Consider the following 25,178-nt stretch of genomic DNA (forward strand, 5'->3'; position numbering starts at 1 on the left):
CAAGAATATTAAGAAGATATCAGATTATTTAAAAGATTCTCAAATAAGGTCAGAAATAGCAAAAATATGGTAAGAATAGCACAAACTATACTAGCAGAAACAAAGCACTGGCTGCATGCTAGAGAATTGGAATATAAGTATCCAGGTGGCCTCAGACAAAGGCATCGTTTATCATGTGTGCCTATGACTATGTAAAGTCAATGGATGGTGATTTACATTGAATGTCAAGGCGACCAGAGCATGTGTAGGAGTGAGCAGACAGCTGTACATTCTGTCCGGCAGCGACTCAGCCGTCTCCAACAGAACCAGCGTGGCGGCCGCGGCGCCCCTACCTTCACACTTCTCCAGGATCTGTACGGTTTCCCCGACCTCCAGCACCAGGGCCTGACATACTGGGGAGCGGAAGCTGCTGATTACTGTGCAAGAAAAGACAAAAAACGGAAGGAAAATCAACGTTTTGTTACATTTTTCTTTTATTTATTTGTTTTATCGCCCGCTTGCTGGCGCTTTTCATATATATATATATATATATATATATATATATATATAGAGAGAGAGAGAGAGAGAGAGAGAGAGATGGAGAGAGAGAGAGAGAGAGAGAGAGAGAGAGAGAGAGAGAGAGAGAGAGAGAGAGACAGAGAGAGAGAGAGACCAGAGTGTAGCTTTTGTCTGCTTTCTGCCTTGGGACCCCTGATAATACACGTTGGACATCCATGTGTTTTTGGGGCTACAGAAAGGCGGTAAACTGGGGGATTTTAATAAGCCGTTAGATGCAAGCATCTAAACACAGTCTACGCAGGAGGCACTGTTTAACCAACTGTAAACAATCTCCCACCCTGAGGTGGGTAGTCATTTTAATAGGCAATTAATTCCTAAGCAGGCCCAATTTTAGTGCAATGTCATGTTAATTGCACGGTCTACAGTAAAAAAAAAAAAGTAAGAACCCACCCACAACTATAAAGTAGTTTGACTAAACACTGCGCCTTAGCGTGCATCTCGCATGAGCCAGCTTTTGCAGCGTTGCGAAATCAGAAGCTTGGTGTGTACACACACACACAAGATCCTGCCACGGAGAGAGAGAAAAAAAAACACTAAGTATACGTTTAATCTCCAAAGCACAACTCGTCACACTGAATTGCCCCCACAGTGTAGCGTGTAGCCTCTGGCACCCCAGCCGCAGCCTGTTCCTGCGTTGGACAACACCGGCGAGACCTAATGCATGCAAGCCTGGGAAAATATACTTTTGTTTGATAATGACAGGACTCCATTGACAATAAAAATACAAAAAAAAGCATACAAATGGTGGCCCTTGGAGAAGTGCACCATGTGAGTCATTATGCTAATGAACTAGCCAGGGGACCCGTGTGAGGGGGAGTAAGAGGAGGAGGAGGAGGAGTGCTGAGGGAAGGGTGCAGGGGCTCAGCTTCGGAGCCCGTTGGAGGGAAACAAGTGCTTAGTTCCTTTGCTATGGTAACTATAGCAACAGATCGTCCAAAAACCGGGGGGCTTTCTCCAACTGTAACTGCTACAGGGACGTAGGATTTCTGGTTTATTATTTAAGTGTTTTAATGGTGAGGTAACAGAAGCTGTGTTGTTGAGCATTATTGTCAGAGAGCGATTGGCTTAACAAGAAAGTCACCATGTCACTGTTTTGCCCTTTGCTTCAGGAATTAGTTGTGCACTATTTAGGAGCCCCCACTTCTTAAATGTCCTCCAGGTCATTTGAATTGCAAAAACATAACAACGAAACAAGAAAAGAAAAAAAAGGAAAAGACAGGAGTCAAAAGGAAATGAATGGTGTGTTTGTTTACGAGAGCGGCTGACATCCAACAGATGGCAGCGGCAGTAATTACATATTAGCGGAACGTTACCTTGTATCTTGTATGCTGTTTGTATGCAATGTTTCCTGTGCCAGTGTGCATTAAGCTTGAGGTGCTTTGGTGAATGCAAAAGCTAACACAGTACAACAACTATCCCTATTGTCGTTGACAGAATGAACACTGGCACTCAGCATGCCACGAGAATCAGCACATCAGATTTGAACAACCACATAATTATATATTTCCTTACTTTAGACGTCCGTGTAAGGAGAGGTTTCTGGAACATAGACACATAAAACACACACGCGCACACACACACATCCACACACACGCACACAAAACCATGCATGCGGTAGACGTACGCAAACACACACACACATGTGCATTCACACACATGCACACACTCATTCATACATACACACACACACACACACCTACACACACACACACATACAGAGACACGTTATAAATGGTGCTTGCCAGGGTGTTATTATTTTCTTGGTCTTTCTTTGTCACAATGATTTTGGCACACTGCAGCAAGCAGCATTTAGCTTGTTGTCAGAGGCTTGACATTCAGAGTTTCAGTCTAACGTTGACCTATTTCACTTGGCTTCCTTTGCAGCCCTCTCTCACTCTCTATCACTCTGTCCTCAAAAATTCTTCATATTTTGTAAAGAATGAACACTAACTAATCTGAAGATCCATCCATTTCATAGCACCTTAATATTGTTGAATAATAAAAAGATAAAAAAAAAAGAGGTAGAAGAAAAAGCTATAATCTTTACTTTAGTGTCACAAAATGGATCTTCATACCTGCATCACAACAACCTACATAAACAAATAAAAACAAAAAGGAAGATGACCACTCGATCTGACAGGATCCTTTGCTGAAGAGGATCGACAACCTGAACAGTTAAAACAGTAGCTAACCTCACTCCCTTATGCCGCGTTTCCACTGCAGGGTGCAGTACGGTTCGGTTCGCAAAGGTGCGGTACGGATTGCGTTTACACCGCCAAAAGTGGGCGTGACCCGGACTGAGCCGTACTCGTTTTGCCCTCGTCTTCAGTACTCTTCCGTTGGGGTACTGAGACGCCTGAAAGGGTGCCGGAAAATTCGAGCTACACACCCCCTCCGTTGATTGGTCGACAGAATCGTCACTTCCGGGCGACGTGGGGATAAAAACAAACAAACAGTAGCCTTTGGAAGTTGATTAACTGCCATATGAAAAGCATAAAGGCCAAGAACTGTTGCTGGACGTATTCCATTGTAGCTCTTGGTTTAATGTGTCGCGTTCAACTTTTCCATTGTTTTTATTGAGCAGGCTACACTGTGTCGCGCTGCTATGATGTCACGATGTTTACGTAGCGGCCGCGGCGATCGACATCCGGCCTACCATAAAGGGTACTGTCGGCGGTGGAAACGCGACCTCGGAACTGAGCTGGGCTATACCGCCCCCTCCCTACCGGACTGAGGCGACCCGAACCTTACCGCACCCTGCAGTGGAAACGCGGCATTATTGTGCTGACCCTGGTTTTACTTAAAAAGGCTTCATTCAAATGATGTGTAACTGGCTTCCTGTCACCACTTATTATGGCAGGAGGCAGAGGCAAAGGATGCTGGGTCGATCCCGGGATCCTCCTAGCTAAGTGTTACTGCTCCAGATGACCTGGCTGTTACCTTGCCTATGAGACTGCATATGATCATGCATATGTGGGTCCATAATTATGAAAGCGCTTGTGGCCAAAGGTTTGAAAAACGCTACATGAATGCAGTCCATCTTCCATTGTATTCCTTATTCATGAGAACAATTGGCGATGGGGTTGGGATGAGTTGAGCACTTCCGTCACGCAATCCACACTAACCCAATGCGACTGAGCTTGTAGTTCAAAGAGGTCCTACGAAGAGGTAGCCATGTTGTAGTTCACTACTGGACAAAGTTTCAAAACACGATGACGCAACAACTTGGCACGGTGAGAGCCAGTGAATCGTGTGGTTCATTATAACTCCAAAGCCTTTGCTCATTTACTGGTACGCTGCTCCAAGTTCTCGCCAACCTGGAGAATTTCTTCTACTAGACCTTGGGGTATATTTTGCCAGAACTGATTTCAACTTCCTGTATATCCATAGCCATTCACCTCTAGTGGGAATGCATATGTAAAGGGGTGATAATGGCCCCAACTTTAATCTATTTTCAGCACTGATGTAATGACAATAAACAATTGACTCCCTTCCTCCCTCTCTCTCTGCATCTCTGTCTCTCTCTCCCTCTTGCTCTATCTTTCTCTCTCTTTCTCTCACTCTCTCTCATACACAAACAGATGCACAGAGGTGCATGTGTGCTCTACTCATGCTTTATTTAGGCAGGCTTTGTCGACCGTGAGCAAAATGGTTCACAGTGGCCACAACTTTGGGTGTACTGTCTTCAAAGAATAATCCAATATCAGAGAATCCCTGAAGTGCGTGAAGGGAGTTTCCATCCTTATCGTTCAGCCTTGAGTGTGGTGCTAAGATGAGGGGTTGAGATAATGGTTAAATACATCAGAAATTATCCACTCAGTCAATTTGGGCTACGTAATCCTAAACACACACACACACACACACACACACCTGACTAGGTGTGTGTGTGTGTGTGTGTGTGTGTGTGTGTGTGTGTGTGTGTGTGTGTGTGTGTGTGTGTGTGTGTGTGTGTGTGTGTGTGTGTGTGTGTGTACAACGACAAAACAATGATGCATCACCACCTTTTTCCTATGGAGCTCCACCATAGCTTGTTTAAAACGGGCACACGAGCACAACGTCCCGTTCCCCCCTAGCTGGTCTCCCCCATTAAGATCCCGGTCGTATTTCAGCACCATGGAGAGCGCTATTACACTCTTTACCGAATGGATGCGGAGGTAGCGGTGATCTGTTGCTCCCTCCTCCACCTCCGCCTCGTCCTCCTCCTCCTCCTCACTCACTCACTCACTCACTCACTCACTCACTCACTCACTCACTCACACGTCCACTGTTACTTTGCTATCCGCTATGCGTGTCTTGTCTCTCTGTGGATCATTCAGTGTGTTCTAACTTGTAGCCCTATACCAAGCCCTTCATAAAAAAAAGAACTGCAAGCGAGTGAGCAACCCTGCAAGTATAGAACACGCTCGTGATGAGCATCTGGACATGACTCATTCGGTCCATCGCATCACTCGGATCATGTTGGCGTTGAGAAGGAGTAGTAGGCTAGTCGGTGTCGTAATAATACCCAACGCTCAAAATGGTGACCGGTGACAGTTGTACAATTGCTTCAGAATAAAAAAAGATATAAATAATGATAATAATAAGGCATTTGAGTCTGTCGCAGCAGAAGGCCCGTGGTTATTACAGCTCAGTGCTTATACATGAAGGCTACATGCAGCCCCGCTGCTTACTCCAGCCTACACCTGTTGGAGGGAAAGGGCGGCGTCACTGCCCCCTTGTGGTTTAAACGTGAATCATCCTTCTCCCCATGATAAAGATCTTCAAAGAAAACTTAACAATAAGCCAACATTGATGCATGTTTACTGATCCCAACTACAACGATAGATGGTTTGATATTTAACGTGTGGGGCTGTATCACAAGAAAGGCAGGCATTCGTGATGGTAGTAGGGGCTAGGGGCTGTATGGATTGAATCATCCCACGCAATTTCTCTCTCTCTCTCTCTCTCTCTCTCTCTCTCTCTCTCTCTCTCTCTCTCTCTCTCTCTCTCTCTCTCTCTCTCTCTCTCTCTCTCTCCCCCATGCAGTCACTGACCATGTATGTAAACCATTAGAACTGTAGGCTATAGGTTTTCCATTGCCAATAATAAGCAAAGTAAACATGAAATCATGCCTATACATGATCCCAAACGTCGATGACAACAAACCCCCTATGGGGGTTATTTAGAAAATGCCAAGGCACCAGCGTTGTGTCAAAAAGTCCCTGAAATCGAAGAATCTGACAATTGGGCAAAAATCAATAATAGCTTATTAACTCACCAACACCGATCTTCTCCTCCTCCGTAGGTATCCACATATTTGGTTCTTTTCCTTCAGCACACCAAGTCACATTATGTCGATATCCTGAGAGGATGATGCTAAACGTTGGCTAAAGGCTACGAATGATGTTGTCTCCTTCTCACACATCGAGATGCACGTCTTGACCGGAATCGGATTCTCCTAACGTTTGGAGAAAAAACGCGACCATCGTCGCCTCTGGGCTCGGGGGGGGGGGTCTATGTGGTCCCGATGTGTTCTTCCGAGCCGTCGTACCGATCTGATGCAGTCTCCGTGTCCACCTACCAAACACACCGTAATCTATTCTCCCAACGCTAATATTACAGCCGCATTTCGATTGGATCAGTAGGAAGGTTTTTTTTTTCTATCGGCATTTATTTATTTAATTTTAGGTTTCAGGTCCTCGAGCCTATATATCGCACCGCAATGAAGTCCAGGAGTCTGAAGAGCTATGAAGCTATGAGCGAGCCGCGATCAGGACGCACGGGGGGCTCCGATCCTCACACGCGGGATTAGGACACTTGATTCGGTTCACCGGTCCAAACTGGCCGAGTGGTGCAAGAAAATATGAGCCAAACTGCAATATAGCATGAGCTGCGCCATCTTCACGTTACACGTCACATGACTCGGAATTGTCAACACTGAAGTGTCAAGCGTTTGCAGATGTGTGCTCTGCGTTTCTGTTTCCCTCCCTCCGCGACTGACTGACATTGGCGTCCATCACCCATTTCTATCCACTGCTTTGATTTCCAGTGCCAGTGCGACGGCTCCTCGACGGCTTAAAGGCAGTGTGCCTATTGATTGGATGTGTGTTGCCCAAGGGCCGGGGCTACATAATTGGCCCATGGTATTACATCATGTGGGAGAATTACCCGAGCAGACCATGTGTGCAAGGCGGCACTCCTGGCTGAGTCATTTTCCAGAAGAAGAGGCAGCAGCAGCAGCAGCAGCAGCAGCAGAGCAGCCAGTGGATGCTCTGTGACAGTGTAGGCTACTTATTGTGTCAGTGAGATTTACTGCATGACTCTGAACCAGCAGCATGTGAAGGATGTCAGTTTGCTCTATCAAAGAGCAACAGCCCGACCACTAAAAATATGTTTCTGACTAAAACAGATTGAAATTTAACGTATGGTCTAACTATCAGCCGATTGAAACGCTATTTGGCTTAGTCCGATGTGGTGACTTTTGGGAGTCAAGTGAATCTCCACCCACACCAAATGGCTTAGATGTGACTCACGATTAATCAACAGGACACAAGAAGGGGAAGGTGATTAACAGCTGAACATAGGATAATTGCATCAACCTCTGGGAAAAGGTGTGATTTTTAAGGTAATTAAAGTGAATGATAATTATGCAAATTTGATGTAATAAATTTAACACCGATTACTGAAATATTAAACCACAGCTGGGGTCACACATCGAAGGTGCGTTTGTGTCTGTCACAATGTATGAATATATTAAGTGCTAAGTCTAAAGGAAAACAACCACCTGAAAGCCAACAAAATGATAAAAACATAACAATATCTTTACAATCCATCTTAATTTTCCATTTTGCGCCATGTTACAGCAGTAACGTTTTTTTTTTTATTTACCTATATGCTCTTCTGAAATATTTACATAATAAAAAAATGCTGTATTCCAGCACCATTATTACACTGCTGCAATACAGAGGCGTTTGAGCTGTATGTTCTGCAACTGACAAAGGGCTGTCAGTACACAAGTACAAGTACTTGTGTACTTGTGTACATGTACACAAGTATAGGCAAGCCCTTCTCCTAATTGTACTGGACCAATTCCAGTACTGACACACTTCCAAGCTTGTGAATAACTTCTATTTTAGCTTCTTTCTATTTCTGATGTCAGAAAGAGGGAAATATTCAACACACATTATTTTAGCAAGAGCCTGTGAATGACAAACCATGTGAGGAGTGTTAAGACCTCTCCTTTGTGCAACTCTTTAGACAACTACAAAAATGTGCTGAACATGGAGTATCAAGAGTTTGATGAAGTGTGTGTGTGTGTGTGTGTGTGTGTGTGTGTGTGCGTCTGTGCGTGTGTGTGTGTGTGTGTGTATGTTTGTCTGATTGGGTGCTTGTGAGCCACTAATTGTTAGGTGTTTGGGGTGGCCACAGGTCTGTAAATGTAAATGTAATCCATGTACTTAAAATGGAACTTGGTCCTCCGTTTTCTACACAGACCAAAAGGTGTTTATGTTTTCGGTACTAACTATAAGTATGTTATTCTGTGACTTTATAGTTTCGAGATCCATAACCAAAGGATTATACTGCCTCTATTCTGATTTGATTGTGACAATCTGAAATGCGTTTTAAGGATGGGTTGTCTTGCTCCGAGAGCGTGCTGATCAGTTAATAACAGGCAGAGTTAATAACAGCCATGCCTTCTTGTCAATCATCTATTTGACACGCGCACTAACCATCACCAAGCATTCTTCCTGCTCTATTGTTGAAAGTTGCATTGTCTGTGAAAATGAGCATGCACGGTAGTGCCTGTACATAAACATGTAATCACACACATAATATATTTCTGGCTGTTTTTGAGTCATCTAAATTTGGTTATTGTAACTAAAATCATGAGAATCAAAGAAAATCTAAATGCCAATTGATGTAAAATGTGGCATTAAGATATGGAACATGTTGCCAAGGAAACTGACGAGAAGACAATAAGACAGTACAGTCTGATGGACACCCGGATAATGTTTGCCTTTTATTTATTGTAAAAATACTTTAGATACATACAAGCTGTACAGAAACAATCTAAAAAAATGTCAACAACATTCAATCAAAGTTTGCAATTAAAGCCTTTGTTGTCACACCGGTATAGACTAGTTCAGCTATCCAAAGGGATAACGCAAACAATCCATTCCACTCCATTATATTATACCCAGTAAACAAGGCCCGAGGCATTCAAAGCTAAAACAGAACTATGTGAAAAGGTGCTTTCCTATAATACCAAACAAACTGTAGACCCACCCCAAAAATGTTCATACTAAACCTTCAGTCCAGGGATGTACCAACTGGGACCTATGTATGCGTGTGGACCGAGGGACCGATGCTCAAAGGCACGAGGCCCTTGGGTAATTCAAGAATTGTGACCAATGACACCAAATCAAACATGGCTGCTTTGAAGGGGGCTCTGGTTTGACACTGGGAGAGAAATAGTTAAGGCCTTGACATGTCAGGGTTCTGACGATTCAGGTACAATAGATGGAATTGTTTTGAACGCTCAACGATTCAAAACTGATGGCACGTTTTAGAAAGAGCCGCACGTGAGTTACTATATTTCAATTACAAACAAATCTAGAGGCTATTGCTATAGGGTGGCACCAAGGTGCAGTTCATTTTAATGAACGTTTTTTTATGGCAAACTTATGGGTGTGGGAGTTCAGTCTAGAGGTGGACTAGGTACGAGTACCTAGTACGGTACCTAGTCCACTCTCACGACATTGCTAACGCAATGTCGCACGAGTACACCGTGTGGTAAATCTCATAGGATAGCACACAAAAGGCAATGTCACTGACCCCTACACATCTGTGTTCAAACAGACAAGGTCTAGTCGAATGCGAGTCGTTGAATGCTCACCTGAAAGAGCTGTGCTGATGCCACGTAAAATGACGTTGAATACAAATGTGCAACTTTTTTCTCAATGTATTTGCAAATGGACTATTTCACATCCCAAACTGAAAGTGTGTCATGTACCCAACCATGTTACTGCCCAGAATGATGATGTTATTTTTTTGTTTTTCTCTTTGATCTTGGCCTTCTCTCTAGAAGTCTTGAAGTGCAGACGCCTATCAGGGTTTCAGTGGCAGCTAATACTTGACATCAACCTTCGTTTGGTATAAACCCCGCCCCCCTCCAGCTTAATCAGGGCCCCAAACACATCCTGGCGTTCGGTCCCACACGTGCTGGCATTCTGTCCCTACGCCGCCTGGCGTTCTGTCCGAGGACCACCATCCCAGTGGTGGGGGGGGGGGGGGGGGGGGGGGGTCCCTCATCACTCGTTCAGGGACAACATGATGTCATCCTCCAGGTCGGAGTCTGTTGGGTGGAAAAACAACCAGACTTCAAATGAGGACTACTTGTGAAGGCAGACTCACAGCGGCCTCTGCCACATGTCCTACAAGACCGTTCCCCCCCTCCCCCCCGTAAATCAGTCAAAACTTTTACACAACTGACACAAGAACATCTCTGCTCAACTCGCAGTAACCGTCGACAACACAAGCGCCGACAACACACTCACCGTTCTCCCCTCCCTGATCGAAGTCGGAGTCGTCCTCGTCCTCCTCGTCTTCCTCCTCGTCACCGTCCCCGACGAGTCGAGCCACCTCCTCGTCGTCGGAGGGCGAGAACTCGTCGTTGGCGTCCTCCTCCCCGTCCTCCTCCTCGTCGTTCTCCAGCTCAGCCACCAGGGGGTCCGTGTCGCCGTCGTCGTCCGAGTCGTCGTCGTCATCGTCGTCGTCTTCCTCCTTGCCCGGAAAAGGCAAAAAGGAGGAAACAGTGAGGGGAGGGGTCTGTAAAACAAACACGTCTGGACCTGGGTACCGATCGGGTGCAGGGCCTCCTTCAGGAGCCAATAGAAACGTCACGCGGTTTGATGGGAGTGTGATCTGCCGGCTCCGACGGGATCCATCGCTTGTCAGGCTGATGGCACCGACATATGACCAAACACAAATGAATGGTTTAGAGAGAGGGAGGAGAGTGTACCTGATCTTCCTCGTCCTCCTCCTCTTCCTCCGCCAGCCTCTGCCGCCCGACCTCGTACAGCCTACACACCGTGTCTGTGTTGACAGAGTCTTGGTTCTGTGGAACCGAGCGCAGAGATTGTTGTGATCACAGCAGTGATATATAAATAAATATGTATCAGTGCTGATATAAATACTGTTCTCACCTCAATCACGGCCAAGTAGCAGTCCTTTGTGTCCGTGCAAAGGTCAAATATATTCCTCTTCACATCAATTGTGGCTGTGAAAGATGTTACAAAATAGGAGTTATTGGTCATAATGGAGTCATGTTCCCAAAATGAACAAATACTGCTACGGAGTGTTGTCTCTCCTCTGTGGCCCAGGCGCTTCTTACCGATCGGTTTGTAGTCTGTGGCATTGAAGGTCCTGAACGAGGAGCCGAACGGCGTTTTCACCTGCATCTCCATTATATCGTCCTCGTCATCCGCCTGCAACATGGCTGAGAAGGCACAGACACACAGCACCCAACGGTGACTCCAAGGACTACAGGTTGTGTGAAGGTGATGCTAGCCAGGGCAGTCAGTTGTTAGCCGCTAGGTGGTCTGTGGCAGCAGTGGCCACCCCAAGGCGCCGGTTCGAGGATTGGTCAGGGCCACTATAAGCACCACACACACACACACACACACATACATGCACACACCCAAACACACACACACTGTCTCCATCCTGGTTTGGTGAACCATCTGGTTCCCTCTGTTGCCAAGCCAGCACTGAGCCTTCTGTCACCATGGTTTCACCTAGACTGTGGTACCCACACCTAAACAGTCGTCAGTTTTGCATGTATATCACTCACACACGGACTCACACATACACACACACACACACACACACACACACACCATCTTAAGCTCTACCCAACTGCTTTCCAACTAAAAACAATTGAGTGCCAAGTGAAGGGTTTGCAGGATTGAATCCCTCCTGTCCTCATGCAAGGTTACCTCCATAGATGACAGTGCCGTTGTTGTTGAACACTATCCGGCACTGGTCTAGCGCTGGGACTGTGTGGAGCAGGTGGAAGGTCCGGAGGTCCCACTGAATCTTTCATTAAGGAACAACCGTATTTCCCCTCTTTCGCATTATGCAATTGCCAATGAAATTGATTCATAAAGCCATAAGGAGGATTTTTTTTTTTATAAATTTCATTTGGATTTGGTATTGTCGATTTTCTAATAATATGGCACTTGGTTTATTTAGATATGAATGAGGGAAATAATTTCAGTAAACTTAAATCTCATCCCTTATTTTTCGATCCTCTAGTGAAAAACGCCATAAACAGTGCTTATTCAAATAAAAAATGAAGAGGCGAAAACCTAAAATAATATCAACTCACTCAAACTAAATGTGATTCATAGAAATTATATCACCACAATAAACTTGTCGCTGATTGGATGTGAATGATGCCTTCTCTGCTTAGTTTGTTCTATTATTAGCCAGCAGGGGAAGCTAGAGAATATTTTGGATGATTCAGCGTGCATTGATTCAACATTTAGGATGATATATATAAATATATATATACATTTTACATCTCTCTAAAGATGTACCATTAGTGCGTTCTGGTTGTAACGCTAGAAAAGGCATTCTCACTCTTTCTACTTTTTCCCCTGATTGAGATGGATGACATTAGTTACCATGGCTACCGTACAACGCAATCACCCGTGTTTAGCAAAGCCACAACAACTGTCCCCGGTGATCGAGAGGCAGACAATCGTACGTCCTGTACACCCGACTGCGGTCAAACGGTCACCAAGGATACGATCTCCGTGTTGATGACCACCTCCAGGCAGTTGGGGTGGAAGACGCCGCTGATGTTCATGTTGAACTTGTCGAACTTGTGGATGGCCTGGGCCGAGCGGACGTCCCAGAGCACGCCGTCGTTGAGCACCAGGTCGTCGGTGGGGTTGAAGGTGGCGCAGTTCCTCTTGTAGTTGTTGGCCAGGTCGGGGTTGTTGAGCGTCAGGATGTTCTGGCCCGTCTGGATGTCGTAGAGCTGACCCCCGGAGGAGGGGTTTAGAATAACGTTGGTTATTTAGCAAGACTCTTTCGTAGCCTGGAAATCCAGACCCACATCTAGAAAGCTGTAAGGTCTGGCAAATGTCACTGCACGCAATTGGATAACACTACGACCAATTAGAATACAAGGGTTGACGTATCCAGACAAGCGGAGCTAACCAATAAATAAGACTCTTGCCGTATCCGGCTGGTAAAACAGCAACGCTTTTGGCCCGCCTATATCAAATACTGCGATGTGATTGGTTAATATTCTGGGCCAGGGGAATCGGGGAGTGAGTGTATTGCTCGTTCCCATAGTGATTCGCTGAGGAAATTCAAAATCGTGCTCTCGCGAGAACTCTGGATTTCTTTCATTCAATGGGACTTACATTTACCATAAGGGCATTTAGCAGGCGCTTTTATCAAAAGCGACTTACAGTGAGTACATTAGTCAGAAGAAAACGTACAGTGAATTCAGACGCTTGGTCACTGAGGAGCAAGGCAGCAGGTTAGGCACCTTGCTAAAAGAGGCAAGAATGATGACATGGGGAAGAACCTTTCAGCTTGGAGTTGAACACCCTCAGCAGTATTCTGTCCTTCAAACTAGTGTTGACTGAGGTTTGTCATTACAGTATGAATATGTTTGCCATGGTTGACCTGACAAGCGAACATCAGGATTCAAACCACACTCAAACACATTCAACTTTGCCATGGTTGAGACGTAGTGCGGAGAACGTACATGTGCCACATGCTCCTTAGTGCCGATGACTCGGTCTTGAGACAGCTTGCTGAACTCCACGTAATGGTCATTCGAGAAGGAATGTCTAAATACAATAAGAAAATCTGGATTACACATTTGAATAAAATACAGCATTTCACAAATATCCGTTATCCATACACAGTACATTTGAAACATGCATGATTTCTATACACAATGATGCTATAGTTTAACCACCATGTCGATTCTAACTCTAGGATTATTATTACTCCTGTTAAAACAACAGGAAGTTGAGATGTGGCCATTGTCTTCTGTAAACATTCCCCTCCTCACGCAGAGCGTTAACAGTCTGCTAACACCTTCAAGATTTCTTCACGCCATAAACTAAAAAAACTCCACCACAATTGCCTCCCTATTCCTTTACTAAGTCCTGTTTAGATGAAAACTGTAGCACCTCATGAATTAAACAGCCGACAATAGATGCTGTTGTAGTAGCAGTTGTCCTAGTCGTCACTTACTTCATGATGAACACAGACTTCATCCCCCAGAGTGCCGAGCGAGGGTAGCTCCATGAGGCCGAGGTCAACAAGAGAGAGCCGTCCTATTGTGACGACAAACAAACAAGGAGCTGAATTAGACAAGAGACACTAGAGAAGTAGGAGAAGACTCGAGAATCGAATCTTCTATGATTTCTGAATGGATGTACGACACCCTGGAGATCTTTATTTTGTTCTTAGGATTGCCTTTGTTTGTTTACTTTATCAGCCATCTGAACTTTTTCAAATGTATATCCTACATGATCTAATATACACTTTACTCTGCTTCCATGCTATAATTTGACACACCGCCTTTCTCGGCGCACAGCGGACTGAATAAGATCCTGCCCCCTATGAACTGAATCCAGCATCGATAAAATAATGACCCCAAGAATCCAATAACAGTGAGACACTGAATGAGTCCCACCCCTTAGAGACACAATAGTGATAATGACGGAGCAACAACGCAGTGCCTCTCCTTCCACACCCACCCGGGAGGGCTCCAGGTTGGTGATGACCGAGTTGTGACAGTTGTAGCTGGCCTCCTCCTGGCCCGTGAACACGTTGTACAGCTTGAGCTGGCCCGTGCACGTGCCCAGCATCAGGAAGCGCTCCCGGGCCGAGAAGGCGCAGCACATGAAGCCGCTCTGGTCCTCGTCCGCCTGCCGGAACACCGAGATGGGTCGGAACCTTAGGATAAACAAACACAACAACACAGTTCATATACAGTCCAACCAAGGCTGTGCTGACTAACCAACTAACTAACTACTAGCTATCTATCTGAGAATCGTACTCGTGCGAAAGCAGAAGGTGTCTTTAGCCTGATTAAGTCCCGAGGGACGAGCACTCAAATGCTTTTTCCAGATGCCTGTGGAGAGATGCAAAACAGGGCTCTAGCTAATGATGGTTTAAATGGTTGATTATTCTGGGATTATTAGAAGTGACAGCCCTATAATGCAGACACCTGCACAATCAGCAGGTCGCACGGTTTATCTACACATCAACAAGCATGTAAATACAATTCTGACTATAAGCGCCCCCCCCCCCGGATAGGCCAAAACAGATTAACTCTGGTGGTGCGGGCGATGGTCTAACACTCTGGCATTCATTATTCAGACAACACAACAACCGAGAACACACGGTTCTTGTTCACACTTATTATGGCACATTGAGATTGATTATGGATATCATATTGCATATAAAAGGGCTGAAGGATTTTCTGACCGAAAAATAAAAACAAACTCAAGACTACTCAACGACAATCAACAATTAGCCGTCTCGTTCCCTCCGGCCGCCCCGGATAAGCCCCTACCTGCTGAACACCAGGTGCCGGTCGAAGCAGCCCCCGTCCACGCCGCCGTACTTGGGGTAGATGACCCTCCGCGTGTGCCGCGACGTAAAGTTAGTGGGCGCCTGCCGCCGCTGCTTGGGCTCGGGGCACTGGTGCGGCGTGAAGAGGGAGAAGGGCGGGCACGTGGCCACGGGGTTCTTGCAGCGCGCGTGCTGCTCCCTGAGGTACTCGGTGATGATGCTGTCCAGCGCCGGCGGCGAGGGCAGGTGGCGGTCCAGCTGCTTCTTCATGGCCGGGCTCTGGCTGAAGGCGCCGTGGTCCGACTTCTGCCGCAGCACCCGGGGCTTCTTGCAGCTGGGGGCGCCGGGCACGCGCTCCCGGGTGAAGGCGATGCGACCGGGTAGCGGCGAGCCGTTGGTGTGGCCGAGGGCGGACGTGGAGGGGAAGACGGGCGAGGCGGCGGCCGTGAGCTGCGACGCCGAGGGGCGGGTCTGCGTCTGCACCGACATGGTGGTGGAGGCGTGCCGCGCCGGGACGCCGTTGGCCAGCCGCGGCGCGCGGGGCAGGGTGGCGACGGACGAGGCGGCGGCGGCGGGCTGGGGGGTGACGGGGGGGATGGCGGACGTCGGGTGGGCCAGGTGGCAGAGGATGGCCATGGGGAGGTCGGCCTCTTTGGTCAGGGTGTTGGCCGTGCCGCTCAGGCCCTTGGCCACCAGGTGGTTGCGGATGAGCAGCAGCAGCTCCTTCTCGGGGAAGGAGATGCGCGACTGGGCCACCACGTTGGCCCTCTGCAGCCAGGCCAGCGACACGTCGGTGCCGATCAGGAGGGGCTTGCCGGAGATCCGCTCGATCAGCTCCGCCGCAAACTTGCAGAACTTGACGTGCTCGTTGCGCTTGTCCTGCAGCACGGGCTCCTTCATGAGCTGCTGGATGTGTCCGCTGCTGAACAGGGGCAGCTTGCTGATGATCTGCCGCACCGAGGTGGAGCGCGACAGGCCCACCAGGGCCTTACAGGCCAGGGCTCTGATCTGGTCCGCGTCCGTGATGGGCATCTTCACCATGAGCAAGGACAGGAGTACCTACGATCCAAAGACGACAGAAAGGGAAGCAGGAGAGGTTAGCCCCGACCACAAAGACCCGGCCTGCTGTACTGAGGGGTGCCGTGTGTCCATAGAGGGTGCCAGCACCTTGATGCCGTTGTTGGACTGCACCACGTTCCACATCTTGGTGAGGACGCTCTCGCTGGACTTGGTCTGCTGCGGGAGGCGTCGCCGTGCGCTGCCGGCGATGAACTTGCCGATGCTGGAGATGCGCTTGTCCGGAGCGCAGACGCAGTTGATGACCACCTGCAGGGCGGACTTCTGGATCTCGGCGTCGTTGACAAACACCTCGCCCTCGGCCACCATCAGGACGATGCTCATCCCTGAGGTCAGAGGGTCAAAAGTCAGTACAGGTGGTACGTTAAATGGTAACGCGTATGGATACAATCTGGTTAACGAATATAGATGCAGCTTCATTTTCCAGGGAAGATCTCCAGTATTATTTATAAGAAAATGGTTGAAAGATTAAAGATATTTTGCATAGTTGATTATGTATCTGCCAGTAACAAGTATAACCTATGAACTGAACTGTAATCAGAAGGAATTTAGAATGTGCAGTGCCGAAAGAAGCATTCCTAAGGAAGATGCAATTTATTAAGTCACTGCAATATACTCCACATTACATGTCCACGACCATGATCTCACTTATCAAGTAGGAAATGGAGAGCAGTGAGAGTATTGCGTGCTTCTTAACACATACCGACAGTAGACACACTGGCCCCCCCCTCAGCGAGAACAGCGACGGCGTCAGCCAATAACAGCTGGATCTTGGGGACGACAGTCAGCATGCTGAGAATGTCAAGGGCGTACCGGACTGTGTCACTCCTATGGAAGGAAATACATAAAAATCAAATGGTAGAGCCTGAATTATTAACATTGACAGGGTTAGGGGTTGGATTCCAACTTGCACCACCCATGCTAAGAACATATGTATAGTATTTGATTGTAGTATTCTTCCAGCATTAGGTAGACACGTGACAGTGACTTTTTTAGATGCATTTTTTTCTATTTTTTGGTTTTTGTTTGGTTTTCCTCTTTCCCTTCCGTCTTTTTTAATTGTTCTATCTTTTCTAAAACCGCCTGTTGACAAGGGTTGCGATTTAGCACATGTGCCAAAACATTCAAACAATGCATCTAGTTTGTCCAATGTAATTGCTTTGTCCACATCCAATAAACATTAAAAATAATTAATAATAATAACTGGTAATGTTAGTTGGGTATTGTTAGACTATCCCTTAAACCCTTACGAGGAGAACTGACACTTAGAATCACAGAATTTATAGAGTAAACAAGAAGTTGTGATTGACATCTGGAAGATTTCCAAGAAGAACTGTATGGATTTATTTTTAACTTATCCTGGCTGGTTTTTGCCGTGCATCAACGTGGATTCTGAGGGCTGTCCGTCTACTGTAAGCATGCATGCGTTCCATTGACTGACAGGTTTCCCTTGAGTGTAGCCCAATCTTTCCACGGACTGATCTTCCCACTGGAGCATGGCAGGAAATGTCTTTCTAATCTGTGATTGGAATTTTTGCATTGAAACACCCAGAACTTTTTTTATTTGAGATCTCATAGGACATTTATATTTTTCTTTTGGGGTTGACGGATCCAACATATGGTTAGATGATCGGAATTGAACAGAATTACATGCTGTACAGCACATATGCTACAAATTAGGTTAAATTATATTATCTGAAGTGAACTGAATTACATGTTGTACAGTTCAGGTAGAATTTGATAATTTGCATTGATATTTCATATTACACGGCATGTTCAACTAGTGGTACTTTAAAACATGCATTGATATTTCAAATTATATACCGTACAATCTATGAGTGATATTTTAAGAGCTGCACTTATATTTCATATTATACACCACACCTTAAAAATATATGATTTATTGCCTTCAATCAAATTCTAACAGTTTATTATTTTTTATTTAATTTTATTCTGCTTAATAGAATATCATGACTTACCTTGATAGTACATAAAACACACTTATACATTACATATTCCCATCCATATTTTATTGATCATTTTCCTGATACCTTCTGGTTTAAATGTGCATACATTGAAAACTTTTGATACATGATCTGATTCGTCTGCTGTTGTTATTTTGGGTTTGGGTGTCATACCTAATGTGATTAAGAGCTACTGTAGTCCTCCTGTATGAACCTAAAATAAAATTCCCCAAAGGGAATCCCAGAGCCTGTCTGGTACACACAGAGTTACACAGACATTGGGGTTCAAACCCAGTCCCTTACGAAACACCCTCACCACTACATCACCCTGCACACTGTGTATTGTTAGATACTTTGGATACAACATCCAGGAAATGACATCCCTAAATACATAAAGGCTCCAACAATGTACAAACGGGAGGAAAACAGAGGAGACTACAGTGCGTTTCTGTGGTGCAGCTGGAGGCTGTTTGGCAGGGCCTGTACCTGCCGTAGTAGGTCTTCCAGTTACAGGCGATGGATATGAGCTGCAGGAGGAGCTGCACACAGGAGAGCCTGTGGAAGACCTCGGCGGGCTCCCAGTAGAGCCGCAGCGGGCCATACTCGATGAGGAACTCCATCATCTCCACCACCTGCTCGTGGGTGTAGCTCACCGCCTTGGAGGAGAGGGGAAACATCGGGTCCCATGTTCTATTATAATGCAGTGATGCATCTGGAGGGGGTCATCTCGGAGCCAGAAGGCTGACACTGCTCAAGTCAAACTTATGGCGGGAGAATGCCCGGCGCCTGTGCTGGAAACCAGCAGGCGCAATGGGTGGAGCTGCCCAGGGTTTCCGGTACTATTACGGAGATATTCTACCAGACTGGGAGAGGGGCTCATTTCAGAATGGCATGATGGCGGCTCGAGAAGGCCAGTCTACCTCATAGACATGACTTAAAACCTTTACAGACACTTTGTCTAAGGACCCCTACTGGTACTGTGGCAGGACGGTTGGTGTCTGGTCAGGACAACTTAGCTTGCTTTGTAATGGCTACGGGGAATGGTTAGTTTGTATTTGAAACGAGACCTCCGATCAGCTGCGACATCACTAAGGTCATAGCGCTGTAGATATGCGTAGTGTAGAATCTTGCAATCGGTGTACACCACCTTGGCATCATCGCTTAAGCCAACAGGTCCCGTTATCTCTTCTAAAGCCGGAGGGTAGTCTGGATTCAGATACAGCTTTTGCCTAGTAGTCATTTGGTTGTTTTATTTTTTGAAACTGAAATGTTTTTAAGTCCCTTCCAATCGATGGTCAGCCAAATCACATTGGTTCATCACAATAGATGTTAGTCTAAAGTCTGAGACTTGTGAGACTGTATGGATGGTGAATATTGAAGCATTATATGAATGTCACCAAATGATAACGGGATGAGGCAGCATTCACAGGTAAGGAAGGCTCAAAAGTACAATGTGCTAAATTAGCCAGATCAGGCTAACCCCTGCATCAAATTTGAAGAATATAGTCCTCCCCCTACCTCTCCCTGCCACACCCAGCCTCTAAAACAGAAGTTTTCTTAAAAAACCTAGCATGAGTTTTGAGATGTGGCTCTTAAGCTGGATCTATATAGCCTTAAAGTAAGCATCTACATGAAATAATGTGCATATTACACACACACACAGACACACACACTTCCCCCTCTATTTACCTTGTAGTAAGGCTGGGAGTGGACAGGGGCGCCCCCTTCTGTGCGCTGCAGGGACTGCTTGACGTGCTCCACCTTGATGGCCAGGTGGGCCTCGAAGTACCTGCGCAGGGCCATGCAGGTGTGCTTGGCCGTCTGCCGGCTAGAGAAGATCTCATCGTCACTCAGCAGCTCCCCCTGGTCTTCGTGGTTCAGGATTTCCAGTGTACTTATCTTAAAACATAAAAAAAGCATTAAAAAAGTACTCCGTTTCCTTTAACTCACGTTCTTTGACGTCATCCTTGTTATTGAGCCACCATTCTTGAGAGGGGATGGGCAGGAAGCTATAACCGAGTAATCTGGATAACATTTTTTAGACAATGATTTTCTTTGTCCTTTTCCAATTCCTACCCTCGCTGATCCCTGTGACAAAAATAAAACTTGCGGTGAGCGATGTGAAATCAGTCACTATTGATCAACCTCTCCCTGTTGTACGACTGCATGAAACCTATGTTCCAAGAGGTCCTGACCGGGAAAACCACGGTCTAGAACCAACACAGGCGACCTACCAGGTTGACCAGGCGCCGGAGGCCGTCCTGCCGGTCGAAGAGCTCCAGGACGGCCCGGAAGGAGAAGGAGATGGAGAAGAACATGGTGGCGTGGCAGCAGCCCGACGCGTGGGAACACTCCAGCAGCCACAAGGTGTAGCCCACCACGTCCGACAGGATGGAGGGCGGCAGCATGCACACCTTGGAGGAGAGCACGCAAAACGACATGAGCAGGAACTAAGACACAGCGGACTCAATAGAAGAATTGTTTTGATGCGATGTGACTTGTTGTACCCTTTCCATGGCGTCCTGGTTATAAGCCAAGTAGTAAAGACACAGAGACACTCCCGTCGCCGCCATGGACGGCCGAGGGATTTCTAGAAGCTTCTGCACCCCCCCATGCGCAACAAACTCTGCTGCAAACTTCTTGTGCAGCAGAAGGGACGCCAGGTACTGCAACAACAAATAACAACATCAACACAGAATGAAGACAAGCTTGACACGCCGAGCACCACTGGGGTGACTCTGAGCCAATCAGAAGCGTTGGTCCGCTCCATGAGTTCACGCACCTTGAGTGCCTCGAAGGTGAGCTGCACGTCGTTGGTTTGCTTCAGGTCCATGTAGTGCATCAGGAGCTCACGGGCGCCCATCTGCATGAACACAGCCAGCAGCTGTGGGGGAAGGAAAAACAAACAGGCCAAACGTAAACATATCAGCTTTAACCTGCAATCGTGCACATTATCCACTAGTCCAGGAGTCTGCAACCTTCACCATCAAAAGAGTCCTTTTAACCGTTATAACAAAGGACAACACCATACTTTTATGAAGATAAGAAAATAAAACGCTGGCATAGGAATGCTTACTCTGAAATAAAACACAGAACTATGCAAACTTGTTTGAGTCCTTCCCTTATTTGTGTAAAATTGATAAACAAAGAAATTGTTGTTGAAATAAATCAAACATATAGCTAGCCAACTGCTATGGTTTTGTTCAGTGCTGGAAGTTATAGCGCGGCTGTATTGCAACGCTGGTGTGAGTGCTCATTTGAAACACGACCCACTTAAGTTTCAATGAAGACGCACTGCTTTCCTCATAAAACGAATAAATGTGTAATAAACATTGTGCAAAGTTTCAATGACATTGCACCGCAGCTACAGCGCTATTCGAGAACATGTGAAGAAACGATATTATGGATAGTATGCACTATTCTGGAAGACAGATGGATATACTGGAGACATAAAAAAAAAACGCAATTGGAGTAGGCTATATTACCTCATTAGCAGACTGTAATTATTAGCTAGTATTTGATATATGAGGAGGAGCGTGAAGAGTTGGTTCGTGAGGAAAGATGTCGAGGCGCTGGCAGTAAAAATAGATAAAGACCCCAAATGCAATATAGTAATTTGAAAACGTATTTAAAGTGACCAAATCTGTTCAAATGATGAACGCAGATGGATGGTAAGTGACAAGGGACATTTTCAGGTCTAATTAAGGGGTGTGACAACAGTTTTTTAGGATGCCTCCAAATTAAAAAAGGAAGTGGCAGCAATGCCACCTGTAGAAAATGTAATCCTTGAGCCCTGCAAATTCTGTGTGTTTTTCAGAGAATTTGTTCTTTTTCTTTTAAATCACACAATCTATCCCCAAATGCAGTTTGCATTTTGACGATCGCATGCGGTACACTCATCATTTATGTGATTGTGTGTTTCTTTGGACTATCTCAGGGAGGGGAAGTGAGAGAGAGTGCCTCTCTGTAAATCGCTGGTGAAAACGTTTCATCTTACATCAACCGCCATAACCACATCCAGCAGCTACAGCCATCAAAGTTCACATATCTGTATGACAGCTCTATCTGCTCAATATCCTTTACATCGTTTGACACATCACAGGCAATTGAGTATGCTGGAGCCAAATTAATGTCATCAATTTGTTAATTGTGGATGTTTGCTTTTTGTTTGTTTTTGAATACCGAGAATAGATGCTCTGATATTTGTCTGTGAACGGCTTTCCGCACCTTACTATCTCCTGAGCTACCACGAAACAAGCAGTCTGTAATAACAACAAGCACACTATAATAGGCGAGTATAAAAGGTGTAGCAGTCCTGCATACATTGTTGACATCAGTGGAGGAAGAGTGCCATCTAATGGTGGGTTAACAGAGTGCAATTCATATAAAATTGCCCTACCAAAATCTACTGAAATTACCCAAAAATGACACACTGCGAAGCCCAACAGAAGTCACACACACTCCTAAGTTAACAGCGCATGGTAAAACAGGCCTCACCTCTTGGTATTCGCCGAGGGGTGTGAGGTATTGTAGGATGAGTCTCTGCTCTATCTCGGGGGTAAGTGGGTACAGGTGGTAGTTGTTGCCGATCACCCAGGGGCTCATCTCAGACCAGCTGCTATTGGAGAGCTCATTGAAGTTCCTCTCCGGGTCGGGCAGCGAGTAATGCAGCTTCTGCTTGGCCTTCTTGCCGCCCTCCATCTCTGCCTTCCTCTTCAGGTATCCGCTGCCATCCAGCATGTCCTGGTGCGTCACGGAGACAGGTGCAGAGATGGGCTTCATCATGGTCTTCACCATAGAGTTGGTGCGGCTGCTGGTCCTGTGAGGGGAGCTGAGATAGAAGGACACGTCCTTTTCCACCTCGACGGCGGCAGATAACGATTTTTCCGCTGCGTGGTCTTCGTCCTTCTCCTCCTGCCGCTGGGACACCCTGTTTCTGCCTGACCTGAAGGGCACGTCCTCAAATCTCCCGTCGACGGCTTCCTCATCCAGAGGGAGCAGCGGCTGGCTCAGGCTCTTCCTGGGACTGGGCCGCTTGAACTCCTGCTTGCTCTCTGCTTCCTTCTCTTGGAGCTCACGCAGCCGCTGCAGCATCAGTGGTACCTAGGCAGAAACAAGGGCACGGCTAATGGCTATAGTTACCAACACTATACACAATTATATTCCAACGCTAGTAAAGAATCCCTGTCTCACCAGGACAGAGTTCTCCTCTCTATAGTTGGCAGCGATGTCCTGGTTCTCCATGGCACCAGCCAGAAGGCCAGTGGCATAGATCCTAAGAGGCTGCTCAGCTTCCTGTGCCCAATTGAACAGCTTTTCAACTATCCCCTCCTGTAGAACAAAACAAGCAGGGAAATGTAGAACGGAACAGCCTAAACTACTATAAACACTTTATGCTAGCCAAGGTAGAACCCAAACTCAGTCTTGTGAAGGACCACAATAGAATGTGTCATGGGCAAAGAATATTTTGTGATTTGGTGAATACCACACCTTTTCCTGAAAAACCACAGCTGTCTCCAGGCCAGGCATGATGTTCTGCAGCAGACGACAGGCCGCTGTGTTAAGGGAAAGCTCTCTGCTAATCATCACATAGCTATTGACCAGCTGGGAAGAAAAAATACATTTTAAATATTAGAGGAGTATAATGAGAGCATAATAGGGCTGATTATACATTGTTTAAACTTTGTCTTACAGCATTCATGAAATCATCATTCTTGAACAGGATTTTAAGTAGATGTCCTAATACACATTCTGGATCAGCTCTCCCTAAAAGGCCACAGGATAAAAACATGAATCAAAAGCACTTCAAACCATTTCTTTCTAAAATGTTTAATTGCCCATCTAGTGTCACGTAGATTTCAATGTACCAGGATGTCGGTCATCAAAGGGATCTGGATCTGCTTTGTGGTATTCTTCGGTTTCTCTTTCTACCAACTCTGAGATTCTGCAATTGTATCACAAAAACATTTGTACACAAATAGTTCACAAGCCTAGAGCTGCATAGAAATGGGATATTGTGTGCAAACGACTCACTTTGTGAGGATATCAACCAGCTCCTCTGTGCTGAACTGCTGCTCGGTCTCCCACTTTTCCAAAAGAGCAGTCAGCTCTGCCTTGGAATCCACGCTGGCAGATGCAGACGCCATAGCGTTTCCTAACACATTGATTGAATAAATAATTGGACTCCTCCAACAGTTAAACACCTTTCCACTCACACAACTGTTTAACTAATGTACCACACTTAATAACCATACGCACTTAAAAAACACAACAAATGTTGAGCGCATCTTAAGACTATGACTTCCTCAAACGACGGGCTCTTCAGCCTCATGAAGCAGCTGCTGCAGCTCTCCAGGGGCTGTAACTGTCAAACTGGCAGCTTGTTTGTGAACAACAAGTCGGCAGTCGAAATATATCGTCTGATAGACATTTAGACATGAAAACGATTCCTATAGCCAATTTACAGTTCAGCATATGTTTGGTTGTCGCTCGTAGCAGGCTTTGTGCAGTAATGTTAGGTGAAACTCCTAAAGCTAATGGAACTTCATAGCGACCCGATGTTGGCACTTCGCTGGGACGTTTTGGTTGAAACGTAAATGATACGCTACCAACAAATGCTGAGTTATGATGGTGACAGTTTCGTCTCGCTTGGATCAGCACATATATATTCATTTACATAAACAATCAGTTAGAGCTAGCTAAACATAGCAAATGAGCTAACTTTACCTTGCTCCACTCAGCTTTCCCACGATCACCAAACCCTTCTATTCAATAATATGAAACAACCCTCGGCCACGTCCGGGTGGTTATCTCACTGTTAACGAAGGTCTCACAGCCAAACCTTGATTTTGTGTATGGTAGCTTCCTGTGCACAATGTGTTTTCATTATGGCGAAAACCAATGATCCTTTAGCAATACACCTTTTTGCAAACACGTTCCATACGTCATTTGACTGGCGACCGTCTACTTTTGATGACGCGGCAGTTG

The 25,178-nt window shown here is 46.1% G+C and overlaps 2 protein-coding genes across 2 annotated transcripts in view; both read right to left on the reverse strand.

The window, feature by feature from the left end:
- Positions 1–6,739, reverse strand: part of dock3 (dedicator of cytokinesis 3) — a 46,764-nt gene extending 40,025 nt beyond the window's left edge. Inside the window, 2 exon segments of the mRNA XM_060055339.1 lie at positions 333–416; positions 5,816–6,739. Coding sequence (XP_059911322.1) covers positions 333–416; positions 5,816–5,852 — 121 coding nt within the window. The 5' untranslated portion in view covers positions 5,853–6,739.
- A 1,805-nt stretch (positions 6,740–8,544) lies between these two features.
- On the reverse strand, positions 8,545–25,129 carry LOC132455904 (DDB1- and CUL4-associated factor 1-like). The gene is made up of 25 exons (XM_060049982.1): positions 24,918–25,129; positions 24,225–24,345; positions 24,059–24,135; positions 23,884–23,957; positions 23,682–23,795; positions 23,385–23,522; positions 22,689–23,294; positions 20,974–21,075; positions 20,699–20,857; positions 20,426–20,605; positions 19,881–20,090; positions 18,678–18,847; positions 16,931–17,055; positions 16,318–16,553; positions 15,152–16,209; positions 14,331–14,529; positions 13,822–13,904; positions 13,325–13,409; positions 12,350–12,583; positions 11,535–11,628; positions 10,931–11,035; positions 10,743–10,816; positions 10,559–10,654; positions 10,095–10,320; positions 8,545–9,892 (listed from the first exon to the last, which is right to left on the reverse strand). Exons 2-25 carry the CDS (start codon positions 24,335–24,337, stop codon positions 9,849–9,851), a joined length of 4,602 nt encoding a protein of 1,533 aa, XP_059905965.1. The 5' UTR covers positions 24,338–24,345; positions 24,918–25,129; the 3' UTR covers positions 8,545–9,848.
- Between the last annotated feature and the right edge of the window lie 49 nt (positions 25,130–25,178).

Source organism: Gadus macrocephalus, chromosome 1, assembly GCF_031168955.1.
Source record: "Gadus macrocephalus chromosome 1, ASM3116895v1".
NCBI lineage: Eukaryota > Metazoa > Chordata > Actinopteri > Gadiformes > Gadidae > Gadus > Gadus macrocephalus.